We start from the raw sequence: 16,414 nt of genomic DNA, 5'->3' as shown, positions 1-16,414 counted from the left end.
GGATCGCTTTGGATCTTAAGACCTAAACATAAATGTTAAGTCATACATTTATTCATATTGGTGCAAAGTTTGAAATTTGTCATGAGGTTATTATAGCCTTGACTAAGTCAGTAAGTAATAACACTAACATTACTTTATGCACATTTGGGTTTTATTTTTAATTAGTAAGTTTGAGCCTCTGGTAAAATAACTTGGGCTTATTAGTGCCTGAATCAGAGTTGCAGGATTGGTGTTAACCAGCACTACTACCAGTTTAGCACTGGAAGCAGTTTGGTGATAAAAACCAGTGTTGCTAAGTTAAACCTCACTCTAACATGTTTGTGGAGAACCTCTAGAGGATTAAGATTTCTGCTGGTCTTGTCATTTTGTTTTCCGTGTAACATCTTTTACTTTTCTAGAATTGGTCCAAATTACAGACACGTACCTCAGTGCTGGTCGTGGTGCAGAAACTAGTGGTCCATGTCACACTGTAGCTGCCTGCTAAGTTTGTTTCTAAGATTGTTATAAGCTTCTGAGATGCTTTGGTGACTCTGTGGGGCCTGCTTCAGGTGATTAAACCCTATAGTAGGTTTATTATTTTACAGAGACATATCGTCTTCACTCTGGTCCAATTCATTCAGCATTTTTAATAACACAGAACCGTGTACATGGGCATTTTGCAAAGGGACTCAGTCTAGTAACAGTTGACATATTAGTTGAATATTTGCAATAATTTCACAGCATTTCATCAGTTTTTACACATTTTGTTTGTCCACATATATAAATCCCCTGTTGTGTTGAACAGGAGGGTTTAGATGAAATTGTCAGTGTTTGAGTAAATGAGCCTGCTTGTCTCTGTTCATCCTGGTGCTGTGTACTCTGCCCGTTCTTTCTTTTATGTGTTGATGCAGGCGTTGTGTTTGTTGCTCTGAAGGTGATGCCAGTATTTGAGCAGTTCATTTGGGTGGAACCCATGTGATGTTATCAGGTGGCTGTACTTGCAGCTGGAGTACGACACCCGCCAGTGGTTGAACAGGAACCCGTTGGAAGGAGGTGTGGGCTCTATTTGGAGCTTGGCTAGGCAGATTCCCACGTACACGTCCTCCAAGTGCAGGTGGCGGATACTCAGGGAGGTCCTATAGATTTTCGTGGCCAGGTCGCCAGAAAAGACGTAACCCGTCCCAGAGCAGAAGGTGGGATACTTGTCACCTGGGTAAAGCTCGGGGGGCATGTACCACTTGCTGTTTTGATTTCGGTTGGGCGCAAAGCCTCTCATGTTGTTACCTGTGAAGTAGTTCTTCTTGGGCTTCAGATCTGGCCGGAGCAACTTGTAAATGAGGTACTCGGTGTTGACAAACATGTCGCTGTCAGTTTTCATGACATAGCTTGCCTTCGGACAGTGTATTGCCACCCAGTTCATTCCCATCAGAGTCTTTATCGTCAGGTTTTTATAAGAATCCAGGAAGTCTTGCTGAATGATATCATGATGCCTCCGGCTCTCTGCCTCCAGCATCTTCTGCTGAAGGAGTCCCAGTTCTCCCTCTTTTTTCCCCAGCAGAAATAGTCTGATGAATACCAGAGAAGGGAAAACGGTTTCATTCCCCCAAGTCTGCCGAATGGCATTCCTTGCTTCAACCTGTCGAGCTTCAGTGGCAATTAGCAACACTAGAAACGGGGCTAGCTGGTTCTCTGCACATTTATCAGGCTCGTTGATGATGTAGGGGGACGGTCCGTGGGTTAGAGTGGCATTAAGAGCTCTCTCTTGGCTCTGGCTGGTGTTGGCAGTCAAATTGTTCTTAAAGCTCATGTCCTGTGGATGAAAAGAATTGCTGTGCTTCTCAGATGAGCTAATGTTAGCATCTGCAGTAAAAGATGGCTGAGGAACATTTGCAAACCTCCACACTGAATGCACGGCGCTAGTGTTCCATTTGGTGTTAGCGGCATGAAGTACCGTATCGCCATACACCACAGGGTAGCCCCTCCACCACGAGATACCAGAGAGCTTGGGGAGCCACACTTGGTGGACCAAAAATGCAAGGAAACCCAGCAGTGAGAGGAGATACAGGAGTGTAGCTGTGTGCGTACAGCAGTGACGCCGTCTCCACTGCATAGTTCTGCTGTTTTATACGACTGCAGAAGTGAATAGTTTCTGTTGAGGTCATTCACTCTGCCTTATGTTGTTGACATATAGACCGGTGCCAAGGGATGACCTAGGAGATAAGAGAGTGAATGTAAGCAGTTGCAATAAGATAAATGGTTGTCTGAATACCTAGAAATAATCAAAAATGATTATGCATCAAAGTGATTATTTTTAGCCCCCCCCCAATATATTCTAATATCACAACTCTAATAATATAATCAAAATTTTTTGCAGTAGTCTAATTCTCCAACCTCAGATGTATGTAAAGTCTTTGTAGAGAATGACATCAATGATTTCGGATCCAAGAAACAGAGAAATCTAGATTTTCTTTCCTGAGTTTGATTTCCCTCCTGATTAGTTACAGAGATTTTTCACATTCTTAAAAAGTATTAAAGCCATAAATGTAATAATCTTAATTTTAGCTCCTCAATTCGAGGTTGTTTCCCTTATAGCGCCTTAAATGGCCTTTAGTTAGGACTTAAATAGGCACATTTCTTCTTTTATTGCTCCCTCCCTTGCCTTTTTTCCTTTTACTATTGAGAAATACTTTGATGGTATTTATATGTCCCATGTTCTGGCTGAGAAATTGAGGCATTATTACTCTTTGTCAACACCACAAAGCCTTTGTAGAGCAGTAAACAGCCCCGTTGGAAGGAATTTAAAACCGGACGTTCAGGCTTCTCATGAATTGTTCTGGTTTCTTTAGGGAAATAAAAACACAATGTTTTCTTAATTATTTACGGCCAGGCTTGTATTTAATAAGGTTTGGCTTGAAACTAGGGATTTCAGCTGGTTGAAGCTTATTGTATGTATTTAAAGGCACTGAAACGAAGTAACCTATAGATGTTAAAGTACGCATGTCCCATATCTATGCTAAAAATCAGAAGCTTTAGTGGATAAAAATCATATCGCAGTATATTGAAGTATAAAGTCTTAACTGCATTCTAATAGGATTGGACCACAATCATTTATTTACTTGTGAGGAAAGGCGAGGTAATGTGGTTCTGAGACAGATCGTTGTTAATAATTCAGTTAATAGTACCAGATTAAAGACAGAAATGCGAGAAGTTGTTTGTGTATTGTGAAGCATTTAGAGGGTAGATCCCACATAATCTTAAATCCAGGTTTGGTGAGCTGCTGTTGGTCTATTTTAACTGGACTAAATATGGAAGCCACATTGTTGCAGCCAAGAGCCACCATCAGCAGTTCACTGGGTGCTGAGCACTATTAAAGCACCCAGTTCCCAGCAATCCCTCCTGAGGCCACCAACGCTGGAGAACAAATAATGTCTTGTTTTTATTTACTTCATTGATCAAGTTTGATAAATTGCTGATGCAAGGAAGAAGCAAATCTGTGACTAACCTTTGCTCTGGAGGCTTTTCTAGATGTTCTCATATAGTTCTCATAAGATCCAAAGAACATTCAAGCCTTAAATCAAAAGGTGCAGAGTAAAGCATTAGTAGTTGGACAGATTTCCCCTTGCAAAACATGCAACAGTGACAGTCATAAGTGCTATTTATTATATGCATATATGCTATTTAATTGCAACTCACTTTTAGGAGACACTTTTTGATAACAGCTACTCTAAATTTTTAATAAGGTTTGATCCATGGGTCTGCATGCTTTTGTATGACATCCTTACTGTTGACATCAGGGTCCTATTTATTTTGATGAATATTTAGAGCACTTAATGTAGACCAGCATGTAGTCATCATGACTCACCCATAGTGTTTCTAACTCTTCTCGGCTCAGTGCTATGTTCTGACAACAAAGTTGTTGATCAGCTTGTGAACGCATCTCGCTCTTCACTGGTTGAGATTTGGATCAGCACATTAGCCAAGTGTTCAGAAACGCTTCTTTCCTATTGGTAATAATTAAGGATGTGCTAAGAAATCCACTGTTGACGTCATCGGGCAATTTACAACCGGGAGCGGTGTGTGTGTGATTGGTCAGAAACTCAAAAATCTAGCTTTTTTTTTTTTTTTTTATTATCAATTCAGTGAACGCACCACACCTAAGTGCTACAAGGTCACACTCTTTGGTGTTGAAGTTTTAATTATGGGAAGAAAGGCTGAACATATTAACACAAAGCTGCTTTGTATTATTCTTTTGACTTCTCATCCACTGTTCTAAAACATGTTGGTTTTGAACGTTTCGGTAGTCTCTTGGAAATCTCTGTTTAGGTAAAGGTCGGCGTTTTTTTAGGGAAACAGATTGATTTTTACAGTTTGTATCGCTAACTCCTCTGATTGCAGTGTATAATGCTAAAGACAGTTAAAATGACAACCTCCAAGCCATGTTTTAAATGTCTAAGACCCTGTTTACAATCATTGCACTGTCACACACAGTATGACATCACCACTGTTTCCAAAGCTGCTGTGTAACTTTTGTTAAAATGTTTTTTTTTTTTTTTTTTTTCATTTTTGTTAAAACTTATCACAAGTCCTGACAGTGGAATATTAGACAGATAATCTGTGAAAAAATCAAGCTCTTCTAGCTTCTCCCAGTGGTCCTACTGCCATATGCAGAAACACCCCACTCCCAGTCAGAAAGAACCAATCAGAGGCAGGATGAATGTCTAAGCAGTGTCAATCACGCCCATGTACATGCTGCTCACCCCCCTCCCCCACACAGCGCGTACCGTCTTTCTACCTCAAGATTGCCGCTGCTACAGCTGTGCTAATGGTATGGACAGGCCATAGTAAAGCATATCTTTGTTTCGTCCCTACCAGTGAATGTGCCATAGCTGTTTATATGCCATCATCTGTGGCCATGTGACCTGTAAAGTGTGCTTGTTGAAATTTTCAGGCTAAGTCCACAATTTTCTCAGCAGCTTTAATTAAAGGCCGTTTGCTGTGATGTAACAAAAGGTACGTACCAGCCATCTTGGAGAACTAATGAGCCTAACACACATGCCGCATGTATCTAAAACATGTTTTTAAAAAGAAGATGGGGAGGTTTTCAAATAAAATCTTCAATTTAATTGATGGAATAGACCTACACCTGATGCCAGATAGCAAATGTAGAGTAAATTCTGAGTGCTTAAGATGCCCAACATTTTATACATGGATTTAGAGAAGAACGTAGTGTTCACAGTTAAGAACAGAACTAGTTTACATCTAGTTGGGTATGAAATATTTTAGTGGCCTACTTAAAGGATAATGTCATTATCGACGAAAGAGATTGTTTTCCTTTCTACTCTTGGGTAAAGCTACCAGCCACTAGGCTTGTGCACTTTTGAATAAAGGCTTCTGTAAGCCTTTATTCAACATGTATCCAGCCTGGCTAAATCAGTGAAATGGACAGGTGCATTTTTTTATAAATGTATGTGCAATGGCTAAAAAATGTATTTTCTAACAGTTTAAGTTACAAAAGTAGACACCCAGATCAGATTAATAATTATTTTTTTTAATTTCCCTTTGGGATTAATAGAGTATTTTTAAATGAAATTATATTTTTAAATCGAATTATTGTGAGATCTTGATATAGTTCAAGCACTGGCCAAGTGCTTGAGCAAATAATAAATCGCTACTTCTTTAAGAAAATACGTGTGATATAAAAAAAATATATATATGAGAAGACCACATTTATTGTTAAATCACTTCAATACCCGAGTTCCCTTACAAATTTAGGACATCAAACCATCTTCATCTTGATAATTTCTTGGTTTTCACATCTTGATTTGTGATCATGATAGGAAATAATAAAATGTATCAGCTCATATTTTTCTCTTCTACAGTTTGCAACAGCTCAGAAACTTATTTTATCTTAAAAACCCTCTGTGGCGTTGTTCTAGTAGTGTTGTTTGATATTGCTTTGTTCTGCTTGTTCTTTAGAGCAGAAGGGCTTCCCTTAAAGAAAAAGAAATTGAAGGGTAATTCTTTTCAGCAGATTTACCGGCAATGATCTTGGAAATTGTCAAGAATTTGAACATGTTAACAAATGAGAAACAGTTAGTTTCCAATAAAATCATTTTAGCTTACCAAAGCCTTCTACTGGTGTCTGATATGGAAAAATGTCTTGTTGTTCAGACACCTAAAATCCACAGAATGAGTTCCTTAGATCATGTTGCTCATTTCACCAAATAATTGGTTCCTACATGTGCAGCAGCAGCAGCCTGATGTTCATTGAGCTTTCACTTGTCATGTTTACTAATGTTCCCTAAACCAAGCAGTTCTCTATTGAAGGATTGCAACAAGAGAGAGGGGTTTGTGAGGACTGAGGAGTTTTATCTTTCTTGTCTGCCTGAGTAGAAACAGAGAAACAGAAATGTGTTTCCTTTAAATAGACACACCCTTCACATCCTGCAAGCTACAATAAGAAACTGGTTTTTCTATTGTGGGTTCTGGTCCTTTTTGAATCTCTTGGAGAATTACAGATATGCAATGCAGGCTTGATGATTAATATCCTCCTTCATTTCCTCCAGAGCACATGAATTATCCTGTTGTTGCAGCTTTAAAGGATTGTTTTTTATCGCTCTACTCATCATAGGATAATGAAGTGTTCAGGCAGTCATCTTGTCCTCGCTTTCCCGCTACATCAGCTGAGCGTGCGTAAAGAGCTTGAGTGTTGCAATCTTTCCATCTGTCTTGATGCATTGTCCCCCCGAGGCTCGTTGCTAATACTGCCGTGCTACAGCTGCCTGTAACCAAAGGAAGAAGAGAGGTGACCGTTAGCTGCAGCCCCAGGTCCTTTTCACCGTCCTCGTAGTTGTATTGTGTTAATCAGATGAGGATGGGTTGGCCGGGCTTTTATCTCCGTTCAGTTCCTATTCCTTTTTCCATTCTGATGCCTTTTCTTTGCTCTTTTTCTTATATGTTTCCATCCTTTTTGTTTTGCTGTTGCTCTCTTGCCTTCCCTCATTCAGCCGCCTCTCATGCTCTGTTCTGTGGCTGCAAACAGCGGGGGAAGAAGATGACCAGGAGGAACGCGAGCCAGTGCTGTCAGTTGTGCGATTGTTCTGAAAGGCAGCTCCAGGCTTACTGGCATTACGCTCTCCCAGCATGTCACGCCATCTCTGCTGCTGTTGCTGCCTGCTCTGTTAAGTGGGGAGGGGGGGTTGGGCTACTGACCTATTTGTATTCACACCCACTCCCCAGAAAGAGGAATAAAGTATGATCTGAATTTGGCATGCTGTGAGGAGAGGGAAGAAAATTCCTTGTCGACACTTGGAACACATTAGATTAAAAAAATTAGATTAAAACATGTTAACGGTCTAGTTGCATCTTCTCACTTTGGCAATGATGAACTCTGCAACTTGAAACCTCTTGCAACTGACCTCCAGCATCCTGTGTGAGATAGGAATTTTGGGTTTTCATGAGCTGTATGCCAAAATCATCCGTATTAAGACAATAAAAGACCTGAAATATTTCAGTTAGTGTGCAATGAATCTAAAATATATGAATGTAAAATTTTCATCATGACATTATGGAAAATAATGAACTTTATCACAATATGCTAATATTTTGAGAAGGACCTGTAGGTACCAGCCTTCAATTGGATAATTACTGAATGGGCGATTATGTTTCAGCTGGCAACAAGTTATTTAACCCCAACTGGTGCAATGAGTTGCTTCTCATTTCTTAAACAACCATGTCGGAAGACACATCCTGTGGTCGTGGAAAAGATGTCAGTCTGTTTCAGAAGGGTCAAATCATTGGCCTCCATCAAGCAGAGAAAACATCTAAGGACATTGCAGAAATTACCAAAATTGTCCAACGCATTATTAAAAACTAGAACAATAATGGGGACCCATCGTCTTCCAGGAAGAATTGTGGCCAGAAAAAAATCCTGAACGATCGTGATCGGCAATAACTTCAACGTTTGGCGAAATCAAATCGAAGAAAAACAACAGTAGAACTCCAGGCTTTGTTTAATAGTGAAAGTAAGAGCATTTCCACACGCACAATACAAAGGGAACTCAAGGGATTGGGACTGAACAGCTGTGTAGTCTCAGTGAGGCTAACCAGAAAAAAGGCTTCAATTTGCTAGGGAGCATAAAGATTGGACTCTGGAGCAATGAAAGGTCATATGGTCTGATGAGTCCAGATTTACCCTGTTCCAGAGTGATGGGCGCATCAGGGTAAGAAGAGAGGCAGGTGAAGTGATGCACCCATCACGCCTAGTGCCTATTGTACCAGCCTGTGGGGGCAGTGCTATGATCTGGGGTTGCTGCAGTTGGTCAGGTCTGGGTTCAGCAACAGTAGGAGTTCAAAGAATGAGGTCAGCTGACTACTTGAATATACTGAATGACCGGGTTATTCCATCAATGGATTCTTTCTTCCCTGATGGCACGGCCATATTCCAAGGTGACAATACCAGCATTCATTGTGCTTGAATTGTGAAAGAGTGGTTCAGGGAGCATGAGATGTTATTCTCACACATGGATTTGCCACCACAGAGTCCAGACCTTAACCTCATTGAGAATCTTTGGGATGTACTGGAGGAGGATTTGCACAGCGGCGACTCTTTTTTTTTTGGCCAGGCAGTGTATCTCACCAGTGATGTTCACAATGCTGGACCACACATTTTACTTGACATTTTTATTTTTGTTTTAAAGATATACCAGACTCCACATATACAGCTACAGTCTTCAATAAACTCATATCTTGCTCCTACTCATGATGTTTTAATATGGAAGTGTTCCCTGACGTGTTAGGCTAACCTTAGCATGTTTCCTGTTTGCTCTGATGTGCACTTTTAATTGCATGGCTTAATGTTTTTCAGTCCTGACAAAACTTAAAGAAAAGGTTGTTCCATCTTCCAAACATTGCTCTTGCATGATGTTTTGGGAATGTATTTTCAGGTCTTATGCTATGGATCAAGACGGGGAAACCGATTGACATTATTATACACTTCAATTTGATTGGCTTTAGTCCTTAAAGACCAATAAGGCTGCATAATAAACACTGTAAAATGAACAGGATGGCTACATGTGTGTTCTAAATTAGTACTGCATAGGAATACAACTCACTGTTTACTGATTTACTTCTAGGTGCCACACTGCATGTCAATAACACATGGCTTTTTAGTGGCTGAGACGCAGAAGCACATATTGTAGTGAGCATTGTGGGGGGTTACTATTTGAGCCAAATTTAACTAGGCAGCATAACAAAATTAGTTGCAAAGGGCTTTATGAAAAAGCTTTTTTATTAATTTGTTTACTGTACTGCATTCCACAATGCAAATCTGGCTACAGGAACTTGTTTGGCTCAACCTTGCAGCGTACACCTGGTATCTGTGTCTGATCACATTCAGTCCATAAATGAACCTCGCAAGAGTTTGGAACCGTACTGAGACCTCACTATGGTTTTTTGGGTCCAAACCTTTAGTACAACGTGCCATTTTTTACATTACAGAAACAAACCAGAGTTCATTTCAAACAGCCTAAACACCTGAGGTGTGAAAATACCCTTAGATTTTTCTCATTTCTTTGAGTTAAGCTGTAAGTAGACACTTGATAATTAGTTTGCACAAAGAATCAAACTGAAAGTTTTTTGCACATTTCACAGTGCATGTTTATTTTTCCCTGAACTTGAGCAAAGTCAGTGGAGCCAGAAATGTTTTGGCATATCAGCAAAAGTTTCTTACGTTGTGAAAACACATGTGCTAATATGAGGATAAACACTAAATACAGGATTTCAAAGATTTATGTTTGAGTTATGAAGCTTTATAGCATACTGTAGGAATAACTTGAAGCTATATATTTTAAAGCCATGGAGCAACATAGTGAGGCCAGACCCACTCTTACCAAACCGATCATGCTGAACAATGTTGCAAGCAGCATTATGTTCCTTGTAGCTTCTTCACACCCTTTCATGTCTGTCACATGAGCTCAGAACGAACCTGCTCTCACTGGTGAAAAGAACAAAGCATCAGTGCTGAACTTGCCAATTCTGGTGTTCTCTGACAAGTGCAAGTCGAGCTCTTTGCGATTTAATTAGTTGAAAATGTGTTTTCAGTGTTGAGGTTCGCCTCACCCTAACCCCCCAGTGTGTAATTCAGAGCACATAATGTTTATGCTTAAAAGCAACACCAACCTAAAGAGATGTTATTCTGGTAATCATTAAAAATGGTAATCATTTCGTCACCAACTGGGAAAAACTCCATATCCACTGAATCACTCACATTTGACACGTTAAGAAGTTTAGGACTGTTTTTAGATATGGTTGAAGATCTGTGAAAGTAGAGCTCTATGGTGCACAACTTCCTGGACTGCTGTTCTTTTTGTTGATTGAGATCCAGCAGCAGAGGTCAGTCAGTGGTTGTGTGAGAAGATAGGTTTGAGTGCGTTTTTGTTTCTTGGTTTTACTTGGAAAGGCATTTTGCAGCGTAGTGGATCCCTGTACAGAAGGCGCTGGGTGTAGCCAGAAAGCTCGCTCCTCATATTCTGACACCAATGGTCCTGAAAGTCGATTCAGTTCCCAGCCTTAAGACCTTTGCTGCATGTCTGCTCTTTTTCTCTCTGATTACTGTGAATAAAGGCCTCTAGCACCACAGAGTGTAGCAAGCAGGTTGCATTATTCTTTTCAGTATTAGACATTTGAAATTGTTCAAAGGCAGTTTTGCAGCTGATTTGTTAAGCGGAAATAAACTATCCAAGCCTTCTGGCCCCATGTAAAAAGATGTAATTGCCCCTTTTGTACAATATGAATGAACTGTGATGAACTACATATACAGTTCCTCTAGACGTACCCAGACCTGTAGATTAAAATCTGTTAAACTGATTCAGATAAGGTAATTAAACCTTTTTTCTGTTTTAACAAAATATTTTGAAGTGGCCTAGTCAAAGTCTTAACTTAAAGCTTGATGGTTGTTGTTGGTTTAGGAGGTGATAACTTTTCATAGGGGGCAGGTTGGTTTGGATAGCTTTCTCTCTTTAAAATTAAATAATGATTTTAAAAATGATGATTCAAACCTACTGAAACCAATAAAGACTTTTACCTTTATCATGTTTTCCTTTGCAAATCTCAAAGACACAAACCAATAAGTGCTTAACAGGGTGTGTAACCATGGAGTGTTTCCTTTTTGAAGGAAGGAGCATCTGCCCGGAAGGCCCAGACCCCGGCGCTACAGCCAGTAGCCCGTCCAGGTCCGTATTGATTTTTAAATCTTTAAGTGGAAACATTTTGTTCCCATTGTGTTTTTCCTCACTTATAACAATGACCTGTCCTTCTGTTGAAGTCTACCTTAAACATGGGAATGAAAACGTCCGCTTGTCACCGAATATTTAGAACTGAGGATGTTTAGCAGCTCATTCTGGAACCCTGAACAAAGCCAAACCTGTTTGAAGTAACTTGGTTGTGAAGTTTGAATTTGTTGCAGAGGACCGCTGATTTGTTGAGCATTTCTGGCGTACATTGGTATAAACAAGTCTCTGCCCTCTACAGGACGGCAGTGGCATTTATTTTTTTAAAGTCTTATCTGTTCTCTCGTCACAGATAAACATTTATGCTCTTAAAATGACTTTTCTTTATAGCTCATAAAATCTGTATTCATGCACATATTAGCTCCAATGTATTTTTTCTTGTTTGTGCTCTAACGGTTCAGTCAGTTATACTTGCTCAAAGAGAGAACTGTAAACAAAGATTTTCTTTGCTGTAATCTTCCCACGAAGAACCTCAATTTGCTCATCACCAAAAGGTGGGAAGAAAAAGACTTGGTTGCAGGTTCTGTGAACTGATGCCGTCTGACTTCAGCTAATGAGAAGTGACCAAAGCAAGAGAAATGTTCTGATGTCTGAATAAGGCTTCATGAATAAAGGGACTTCTTGTTATCAGAAGAGTCACATGACTGTTTGGCAGCTGGGCCGACACTGAACTGATACTCCTTCAGCTCTTTTCCTTTTTTTCCACCCCATGTGGCAAAAGAACAGTTTCAGTCACATTCTGGAGTTTATCTTTCTAACTTAATCATTTTTTTCCCATTGTGTTGTAATAATGTTTCAATAATGGGTATTTAAACATGTTTAGATTGATATTCATCTGAAACGAATAACTTTCTTGTTTTTTTTAGTTTCACAAGCTAGACCTCCACCAAATCAGAAGAAAGGTACACATCTGCTGCCATATATATATATACCATGTAATGAAAGGCATTGTCTAACCATCTGTTCATTTTTTTATGGATCCCTTCAGGATCCCGAACCCCCATCATCATCATCCCTGCTGCCACCACCTCCCTGATCACCATGCTCAATGCTAAGGATCTTCTGCAGGATCTGAAGTGAGGACAGTTTGATGCTTGGAGAACGTTTTAGTTACAGAGATGGTTTAATGTTGGGTCATATCTACTCGGTCTGTAATTGTCTTGAATTTTAAAAATGATCAAAATGTTTATTGATAGGAATAGAAATTCTGCACAAATCTTTCCTGTTAGATAAAGTTGCTGGCATGTAATGAGACCCTTTCCCTACTGTTCCTCTACCAATACGTGTTCCTACTGTGCTTACCTGAAAATGGTGAAAAACAGCTCTGAAAGTGGCCCTCCATCTTTTCATTTATGTGCAAAGTTTAAACATTAAAGATGGACACCATCTAGCTGACCATGTGGTATATGTCTGGACATGTGCTTGTGAATGCAGCGCAGGGCTGGGGTTGTTTAACTGAATCAGAGAAGTAATGTCAGCGGTGTGGTCGTTTTAAATGTTGGAAAAAGTAGGAACATTTACATGATATAGGTAAATATCAATTAATGGCCATAACAGCAATATTAATATTGATATCGCCCCAGATTTTCATATTAGTGCATTCCTAGCTGAAATACCACAGCTTCAAAGTATGCGTGGTTTTTACACAGATTTCAGACAGAATGCACAACATTGCTTCTCTGTAAAACCAAAGGCCTTCCGTTCTTCCTACTGCTCCTAAAACTATATAAAATACGCAATATTACCTTCATGGTTTTGATGCATAAACTGAAGCAAAACTAGAGAAATGACGAGTTCTGGAACATTCATGGTTTGGTGAGTTAAAGGAGTGCTCCATGTAATGCCAAACATTACATCCTGGGTTTGACTCCCAGGCTGTTGCCGAATTTCCTCCCCTTCCTCTCTGCTCTCTTTCCTGTCAACTTGCTCCAGAATAAAAAGTCATAGAAAAGAAACAAAAACACTTATTGTGCATGTCTTTCAGTATGTTTTTATAGGGTAATAGACTGTTTGTCTTGAAATGATCCTGTTGATTAATCCCAGCCTGCAGTCAGCTGCTTAACAGACATGCTGCTTTTAGTTTGACTGCGTTCTATTAGCCAGCTGACCTGTAGTGTGCAGCAACATGTGGAGGAAGGACAGCGGTAGCCTTTAAAGCAACTCTAACAGAATCCTCATTAGAGGTGCTGTAACCACATGTCAGGTTTGCCGTCTCCTCAGAAAGCAAAACTCCAAGCAGTTTGTCCCCCCGTCTAGGGCTTAGTTCTCTCTGTAGCGTACACTGGCTTCTCATTCGTGCCGCTTCACCACTGCTAATCCAAACCTATTGCAAATCAGGATTAGGTTCACCTGTATTCTGTGGTGACTAAATTCAGGCCCAAGCACAAAGGATTAGTACTCCTAGTTAGATGGACAGCCAAGATAAACTAGATTTATTTCTTTATTAATGACCTCTCAGCCCCCCACACACTTCAAACAGAGAACCAGAACACGTCAAACCAACCAGTGTTTGGGTTTCAGGCTTGTTACATCAGAGGACAAGAAGAAGCAGGGCATCCAGCGAGACAATGAGGTTCTGCTCCAGAGGCGTAAAGACCAGATCCAGCCCGGCGGCACAACACTCAGTGTTACCGTTCCCTATCGTGTCATTGATCAGCCGCTTAAACTGGCTCCCCAGGACTGGTGAGCTGTTTTTAAAGATGTCTTTTTTTTTCTTTTTTTTTTTCATTCTGTGAAGAGAGCAAACATGTTTTCAGTTAAACCGCCGGGTTTAACAGCAACATCTATGTTTACTGGTGTGTCTCAGTAGCGCTTAGAAAGCACTGGGTCCATTTCTCCATTTCTTGTGTGCTTTAGAAATGAATCACGGTCCACCTGGTCTTTGGTTCCTTTTTTTCATTTAACACAGTTGTGTTTTCATCACTTTAGCACTTCATATGCAACACTAAGCCTCTACGCCCTCATATCATGAATGTGGTTTGGTCCTACTTTGGTTATGAATAAGCATCATAACATACAGCCGGTCAGTAAGCAGTAAAAAGCTATGCATTATGTCACTATCTGACATCAAGTTGCATCACAACTTTCTAAAAAGCCCAGTTTTCTTACAGAATACAAATTTACACCGATTAATATTATTACTGTAAAATTCAAGTGGGCAAAAGTGAAAATAAACTAAACACTAAAATAACAGAAGAAAACAGGATATAAAAAGAGGAATTGAACAAGCATGAATCACATGTGGTACACAAATAGACTATAGCAGTCCAGTAACCTATTCAATGATAAACTTATTCATTGAGATATACCTGCTGGTATATCTCAATGAATAAGTTTATCATTGAATAGCTCATTTATTTTAGTGATTCAATTCAAAATGTAAAACTCACATTCGTTATGCTCAGACATTGTTTTAACTGTTCATTTGTTCATTTAGGTGATTATGTCTACCAGCTAATGAAAAATTCAGCGTCTCAGAAAATGTAAATTTTACATCAGTTTTAAAAAAGGAGTTTTAGTTACCAATATGTCTGACTGAAATACCTGGTCATAAACTGTACAGCATACACACTCCATTTGCATGAATCACTGCATTAATGTGGCGTGGCATGGAGCCTGGCATAAGCCTGTGGTTCTGCTGAGGGGTTCGGGAAGCCCAGGTTGCTTTGAAAGCAGCCTTTGGTTGTTCTGCATTGTCTCTCTTGTTCCATTTAACAATCCTTCATAGATTCTCTGTGGGATTCAGATCAGGCCAACAGGCCAATCAAGCACAGTACCACCACAGTCATTGAAGCAACTTTTGGTGCCTTTGGCAGTGTGGGCCGGTACCAAGTCCTTCTGGAAAATGATATCAGCATCACCATAAAGCTGGTGTGCAAAAGGAAGCATGAAGTGCTCTAGAATGTCCTGGTAGAGGAGTGTGTTGACTCTAGACTTCATAAAACCCAGTAGAACAACACCAGCAGATGACGGAGCAACCCAAATCATCACTGACTGTGGAAACTTTACACTGGACTTCAAGCAACGTGGATGCTGTGCCTCTCCACTCCTTCTCCAAACCTTTAGACCAGTGAGCAAAAGTCCAGTCTCTTCTGACGTTGTCTCTGGTTCAAGAGTGGGTCAACACGAGGAATTTGAAGCTTGTAGCCCATCTCCTGGCTGCCTCTGTGGTGTGGAACCCATAAAAAAAAACCATCATGAATTCTAGAATTGCGTCGCTCAAGGTGGCAGCAGGTTGGAGTAGCTCTGTTACTTTTGATTCTGATTTATTCTTTTTTTGGAACTATTCCTCTTGTGGTGGATACAGTTGATTTTTTTTGGATGACTGTCCACTCCGGTGTCGGATGCTTGGAGGATTTTTCTTAATACTTTCTATTTTTGGACATTTGTTATGATGCATTGCCATGGCAACGGGGTTGTTTCTTACAACCGGGAGCAGCTGATTAATATCTCAAAAGCTCAAATAATGCTTCAGCTACAACCCCAAATCCCTGATGAGTTGAAAAGGAGACGCCGTGGATGCAGAGCAGGAGCTAAGAGAAGAGAGAGGAGGAAGCCCCTTGTTCAGAGACAACCTGTAATAAAGAGGACTGTGAGATAATGGTCACAGGAAGCTGAAGAAGCAAGATGCTGATGCTTCCTTTGCTTCCCCCTTCCACCTGTGTGTCTCAAGAAGTCAGGTGAAGAGACAACTGGAGAGACTGAATAGGAATAAGGCTGCAGGTCCAGATCATGTCAGCCCTAGAGTCCTGAAGGCCTGTGCAGAGCAGCTCTGTGGGATTCTGCAGAACCTCTTCAACCTTAGCCTGGCCCAGAAGAAGGTTCCGGTGTTGTGGAAGACCTCCTGTCTTGTTCCGGTACCAAAGAAAACTCACCCATCAGTCCTCAATGACTATAGACCTGTTGCCCTGACATCCCACATCATGAAGGTCCTAGAGAGACTCCTGTTGGCCCACCTGAGTAAGCAAACAGTAAACCATCAGGACCCCCTTCAGTTTGCTTATCGCTGTGGAGTTGGAGTTGAAGATGCCATCATACACCTGCTTCAACAAACCCACTGTCATCTGGACAAAGTCAGCAGCACTGTGAGGATCATGTTCTTTGATTTCTCCAGTGTATTTAACACAATCCAACCTGATTTGCTATGT

General features: G+C 40.4%; 2 protein-coding genes across 2 annotated transcripts in view; one reads left to right on the top strand and one right to left on the bottom strand.

Annotated features, from left to right (window-relative positions):
- The window catches only part of cdc73 (cell division cycle 73, Paf1/RNA polymerase II complex component, homolog (S. cerevisiae)), a 35,951-nt gene that overhangs the window by 16,288 nt on the left and 3,249 nt on the right, over positions 1-16,414 (top strand). The window contains exons 11-14 of the mRNA XM_047368317.1: positions 11,153-11,210; positions 12,134-12,169; positions 12,256-12,343; positions 13,788-13,949. Of these exons, the coding sequence (XP_047224273.1) occupies positions 11,153-11,210; positions 12,134-12,169; positions 12,256-12,343; positions 13,788-13,949 (344 nt within the window). The remainder of the gene's footprint in view (positions 1-11,152; positions 11,211-12,133; positions 12,170-12,255; positions 12,344-13,787; positions 13,950-16,414) is intronic.
- LOC124869987 (beta-1,3-galactosyltransferase 2-like) lies at positions 612-7,147 on the bottom strand. The gene is made up of 3 exons (XM_047368319.1): positions 6,103-7,147; positions 3,482-3,547; positions 612-2,189 (listed from the first exon to the last, which is right to left on the bottom strand). The coding sequence occupies exon 3, from the start codon at positions 2,087-2,089 to the stop codon at positions 875-877; it is 1,215 nt and encodes a 404-aa protein (XP_047224275.1). The 5' UTR covers positions 2,090-2,189; positions 3,482-3,547; positions 6,103-7,147; the 3' UTR covers positions 612-874.

The sequence above is a fragment of the Girardinichthys multiradiatus genome, chromosome 6, assembly GCF_021462225.1.
Source record: "Girardinichthys multiradiatus isolate DD_20200921_A chromosome 6, DD_fGirMul_XY1, whole genome shotgun sequence".
In the NCBI taxonomy this organism is placed as follows: domain Eukaryota; kingdom Metazoa; phylum Chordata; class Actinopteri; order Cyprinodontiformes; family Goodeidae; genus Girardinichthys; species Girardinichthys multiradiatus.
Note: the sequence above shows the minus strand (reverse complement) of the source record. Positions and strands in the feature narration are given on the sequence as shown.